This window comes from Amborella trichopoda, chromosome 5 (genome assembly GCF_054954075.1).
Source record: "Amborella trichopoda isolate Santa Cruz 75 chromosome 5, AtrichopodaSantaCruz75HAP2 v2.0, whole genome shotgun sequence".
Classification (NCBI taxonomy): domain Eukaryota; kingdom Viridiplantae; phylum Streptophyta; class Magnoliopsida; order Amborellales; family Amborellaceae; genus Amborella; species Amborella trichopoda.
Window position 1 is genome coordinate 13076184 of NC_142340.1, and position 6000 is coordinate 13082183.

Consider the following 6000-nt stretch of genomic DNA (forward strand, 5'->3'; position numbering starts at 1 on the left):
TTTTGATGAGCAGATAGATTTGTTATGTACTGGGTTCATCTAGAAGCTATCCAAATGCCATTGTTCTTGAATCCAGATTTTCCATGTATTAAAATTTGCATACCCAAGATTTGATGCATAGCAAGATAAATGGAAGGAACAGATCCACGACTTGTAAGTAATGCATGAGCCTCCACAGTTGTAGAATCACATATCTAAAGTGGGTTCTGGTAGCTTTTGAGCTTCCTACCTTCATCTCTAAGAATCCCACCGAACATGTTGGCCTTAGATTATCTGTGACCATTCATTGATAGTTAGCTTCATGGTAGCCTCCAACTAAGCAACCCAATTTGCCTTGGGTTGAGGCATGGGTAGATCCGTAAGGCCAAAATCTTCGACTCCTTGAACAAGTCAATGACCTTGAGACCTTGAATTTCTCGTTCAAGCAAATCCTAGAATATCTCCATATTCCTAATTCACTCCTTAAGGACCAACTCATGCACCCTTTAATCCCCAAAAAATATGACTGTTCTACTCTCTTCAAATTCAGAAAGTAATAGCCGCAATGCTTAATTGCTAGAGCACCGACCCTTGGTGGGATTGCTATAGACACTTCACCATAAGGTCCTCCATTGAAGGTGCGTCACCCATTGCATGCCATAGAGGTTAAGAATGTGGGTCCATATGGTCATGGCATACCTAAAATGAATAGGAAGGGTGGTTTGTCATTTTCTCCATTGTCATCATCGTCATCCAAGCCTTACCCCGAACTATATTGTGTTTGCTGTACGAATCCTGTTCAGCCATTCCACTCCATCAAGGTCTATACCTCTAGTCACCATATATTTTCTCATTGCTTCCATCCATATTTTTTGGGGCTTTTCCTTTGCCTTTTTAAAGCCTTCCACTTGAACCAAATCACCCCTCCTAACTACTGTTGTTCTAGGTTGACATTGAACATGACTAGACCACCTAAGCTTATTTTTCTTATTTTATCTCATATTGGAACTATTCCTTATTTCCTTCTTTAGACATGTCATTTTCTCCTTAGTTCGACATAAAATACACATATGGGGAATCTGCATGCTTTGCCTTCGAGGGTAATCAACCGTTAATACACTAGCCGGCATGCCAACCATCCAAATGATGGAAACCTAGAGGGTGTGGAGAGAGAGAGAGAGAGAGAGAGAGAGAGAGAGAGAGAGAGAGAGAGAGCATGTATGTTTGTGGTGTTATGTGTGTGTGTGTGTCCTCTATCTTTCACTTTTCAACCATTCTCTCTATCGAGCCAGTCCTCTCTTGAATTTTGTTTTTTCCTCTCTTGGGGCTTTAACAAATTTCTCTCTATATAATCCCCCATTTTGTTGTGTATGCATGTGTGCTGTTCTTAGTGTTTGGGTGTTTGTGTGTGTGTTCTATCCATTGTTCCAAAAAACAGCCTGCCTAATGCCTAGGCGGCCACATAGGTGGGCTAGGGGGACCTGGGCGTATCACTAGGCCTAGGTTTGGGCTTTGGACTATGCTGTATAAATTAATTGGATTATAATTTATGATTGTGAATTGTTACTTGTGAGTCTTGATTATAGAATTATTATATTTTCATTGTGATTGTGGTAGTACTTAGTAGTCTAATACTAAAATTGAATGTTGGATTATATTTTCCTATTTTTCTTAATGTGTTATAAGTGTTTCAAAAAGCGCTTGCGGCACCTAGGAGGCTGTGGGGGTCTAGGTCGCCCAACGCTTGAGCGGGAGCCCAGAACCTGGGCGGTCCTATAGAAAGGAAAATATTAGAATTTTTATGATTTTATCCATAACTATATGCTAAATATAACAATATAACTATATTTGATATTTTCATGAATGAGGAGAATTTTGGTAGTCCATAATCCATATTTTCATACAATGCTAAAACCATACAAGCATACACTGATACACATAAGAGTTGGATAGTCGAAACTAGAAACTAAAAATAAGAAAAAAAAATACAAAAATTAAAAAAATATACAGTCTAGGAGACTAGGACTCAATACTTAACACCAAGAGTCAAGTGTTTTCAACTCTTCATTCTTCAGTCATCATCATCATCATCAGAAGGAGTAGGGTAAGCCTCATCATATGCATCAGATTCGAGGCCATTATCATCAGAGTCATCTCCCTCTTCAACATAATGCTCGTCCTACTTTGTTTTTTCTGAATTTGCCTCTTCCTCCTTTTCTACCTCCCTCTTACTCTGTGTAGATGAGGCCCGAAGAGTCTTGGTTGCTTGACCTTTTTTTATCTTTTTGTGCTTCCCTGAACTCAAATATTGTAAAATCTCCTACCTGGTAGCCTCAGGAACAGTTTTACACGGGGCACCATCCTCCTTAATACCAGCAAGGATTTTTTGAACCTGTAAATACCTCCATTAATATCATTTCCACAATAATTATATTTAATACAATTTTTGCCATTTGGATTCGGTTATGACGATACTTCCAACCCATATCACCACTTTTAGAAGAACCTGGAGAAGATATTTCTATAGAACAAGGTTTATTTTCATCCTTTTTTGGTTCTATTAAATTCAAATATTGTCTAATTTCATCTTGAATAGCTTCAGGAACATTTTTATAAGAAACAACATTCACTTTAATACCTGCAAGGTGTTTCTTGAATCGATTAATACCTCAATTGGTATCTTTTTCACAAAAATTACACCTTTATATGATTTTTATTGTTTGGTTTCGGGTTATGACCATACTTCCAACCCAGATCACTTATTCTAGCAAAACCAGAAATAGACCTATCCAAATGACAAGGATTTTGTTCATGTTTGTGTTTTATTGAACTCATATATTGGTTAATCTCCTCTCTGATAGCTTTAGAAGCATTTTTACAAGGGGCAACATTCCCACCGGTAAGATGTTTCTTAAACCGGTTTATGCGCCTTTTTGTATCCTTTTTACAATAATTGTATCTTATGCAATTTTTGTCATTCGGATTCGGGTTATATCTATATTTTCAACCCGGATCACCACTTCGACTAGATCCTGAAGAAGACATCTCAAAATAATACAAGCAATCTAAAAAAAAAAGTTTTGCACTTACTTTTATTGCTCGAACTCCAAACTTCCACCTCTGAGAGGTTTTTTAGTGCTAAAATATTAAAAAACACCCTCTAATAGGAATAAAAAAACTTCAAAACTAAATTTAATATTGATGGGTGATGTTTGGATCCATTTCCCGTAACTTTGAGAAACACTTCGATTCAATGAAAATCACAAAATTTAAATTTTTTTTGAGGTTTTTCTCTCTCTAAAATGGGTTCTTGTGGGTTTAGGTTTTAAGTGAACCTAAACCCACATTTAAAACCATTTTTTTTTTCAAAAAAACCCCAAAACAACCCTTAAAAAAAAATCCATTTCTGCCCCTGGGTGGGAGGTAGGCCTTGGGCACCCGCCTAGGCGGGTTCCGTAGTACCTAGGCGGTCGCCCGCCTAGTTTGGCCGCTTGCCTAGGCGGGTTCTGTACCGCTTAGACGGTTGCCCGCCTAGTTTGGCCGCATCGCCCAGGCCTTTTGGACCACCTAGGCGGCCACCTAGGCGTTGGGCGGTTTGCTTTTTGAATCACTGTGTGTTATTAACTAATTGTCTAAATCTCAAATATTTTGGTTTAAGTTTGGATTGATTGAACATAAAAATGTACTGAAAATCCCTCAATATGCATTATTTACACACAATTTGGACCTGAAACAGTTTTTTCAGAAACCTCCCTCCCTTGCTGTTCCACTTGGGCCGCGCCCCTGGCTGCGTAGGTGCTGCCCGGTGTTTTTTGGAACATTGATTCTATTCCTCTCTCTCTCTCTCTCTCCAACCATTCTTTATCTATTGAAAAAGGAAAGGGGGTTTTGTGGGTGTTTTATTACCTTCTCTTCAATCAATCAACTGTTTTGCTATGTATGTGTGTGTGCAGGCACGTGTGCTTATGGGTAGGAGGTGGGTGCGTGTGTGCATATGCATGTGAACTGCCGCGTATTTGTGTATGAGTTCGGGGGTGTGTAGGAGAATGGGGGCTTTAATGATATGATCCGGTCTCCTAGATGATATCTTGGGTTCTTAATCCAAAAAAATTGAGAGATTGAGGAAGATATCGCATATAGAATTAGAGCTGGGGGGAAGGTGGAAATGTGCAACTAAAGTTCTATGTGATCGCTGCATATCAATGAAGTTGAAAGGGAGGTTCTATAAGATAGTTGTGAGACTGGATCTGCTTTATGGGGCGGAATGTTGGGCGATCAAGAAACAACATACCCATAGGATGAATGTAGCTAAGATGAGGATGTTGAGAAGGATGAGTAATAAGACAAGAAGGGATAAAATTTGAAATGAATATATTAATGAGAATTTAGGTGTGACACCAATTGGCGATATGATGAGAGAATGTAGACTTATGTGGACTGGCCGTGTGTGGTGCAGATCCTGTACAACACCTTCTAGTTAGTGCAAGTGGAAGGCTAAAAAAAAGGCAAAGAAAAGGTCCAAAAGGACATGTTTGGAAGTACTGAGAGAAGATATGGAGACTTATGGTCTCACTTGGGTATGACTTTTGATAAAGCAGAGTGGTGGACCAATTCATATAGCCGATCCCAAATAGTTGGAAAAAGGCTCTAATGATGATGATGATCTAGCCTCCTTGATGACCCCTTACACCTTTTCAATCTTTGGCATTTACAACTAGGAAATTATGAATCTTTGATAGACTTTCTTGTTTCTTACAAATTTTTACATATTCTTTACCCATTATCTCTAATTAGAGCTATTAAGTTCCAATTTAGTTGGTAGTTCTGACTATATTTGGCAATACAAGTTCTGTCAGTTTTTCGTGCTTATTAATTTTCTCCGAACATCGTGGTCACTGTGGGCAAACTTATGTCAAAGCATTATATTCACTGTAGATAAACGAGAGCATTTGTATTAGTGCTCCTGTAGAGATCACCATGGGATGCTAGAGTCCTAGCTTGTTTTTTCTCATTGTATGGGGGTACTCTGTACGATTTGATTTTAGCACTATGGTTGCTATACAGGTTCTAGCCAGCTTGCTTGATCAGATGGATAGAGTTGACTGGAGGAAATGTAAAGACAGCAAGGAAGACGAAATTCGGATGGTGGAAGAATTTAAGAAGAAATTTGAATCTTTTGATCCTATGTGATGACCTCTTTACAAAACTGATTCAAGATGCACCTTTAAAAGTTGTGCTTCACGCAGTCATAGAAAGATGTTATTTATATCATGCTTTGGTCCCTTCTCTTGTGTCGTATCATCTATTACAAGTACTTTCATGAAAATGTCAAGTCTTTATTTGCATGAGGTATAGTACCTCAGTTAATTGGCATGTTTTTTTACCCGATAGATCCAATTTCCTTTTAATTTTGTTTAATGATGTTTTATTTAAATTATAGAGCATCAAAGCAAATTTTTAAAATACTTTGTATATTTTCTTTTCTCAAAATAGATTTTTATAGTCTTAAAAATAGTTTTCTGGCTATCTAAAAATACAGAGCAGGTTTAAAAATACTACATGCACATTAAAAATTGGGTGCAGTTTGAATAGAGCTGTGGCCCTAACAATCAAAGTAGAGCCCACCTTCAAATAGTGTTGAGAAATGTGGTTTCAATATTGGAAATCTTTGTGATAGCTTTAAAATATATATTCATCTCTAATTATAAAATTTAAAGATTAAACAATAGTGTAGATTGAGCAAATCTATGAAAACTTGAAAATTTAAAAAATTGATGATCCAAATATTCATTTCAAGATACTATTTCCAAAACTTGAAATCTATTTTTTGTTTATTGTTCATGCATCTTGATGTCGAGATGATCAATTTGAGGATATTTGAGCATTACTAGTAAAAATTTTGAGGTGCACTCTAATTTGATTGTTTAGTGCCTCGGCTCTATATAAATTTTTTCCTTGAATTTTTTTATTAAGGGTTCCATTTTTAACATTTTTTTCATACTCTGGCCACGTGGTATTGTA

The 6000-nt window shown here is 37.3% G+C and overlaps 1 protein-coding gene across 11 annotated transcripts in view; it reads left to right on the forward strand.

Moving 5' to 3' along the window:
- LOC18443577 (CwfJ-like family protein / zinc finger (CCCH-type) family protein) overlaps positions 1-5346 on the forward strand; it is a 78207-nt gene extending 72861 nt beyond the window's left edge. For all 11 annotated transcript variants that reach the window (XR_016056025.1, XR_016056024.1, XR_016056023.1 and 8 more), the window contains one exon: positions 5044-5346. Coding sequence is in view for 6 of the 11 variants with exons in the window: in XM_088867513.1 (XP_088723639.1) it covers positions 5044-5169 (126 nt within the window). In the remaining 5 variants the exon portion in view is untranslated. The remainder of the gene's footprint in view (positions 1-5043) is intronic.
- The last annotated feature ends 654 nt before the right edge of the window (positions 5347-6000 follow it).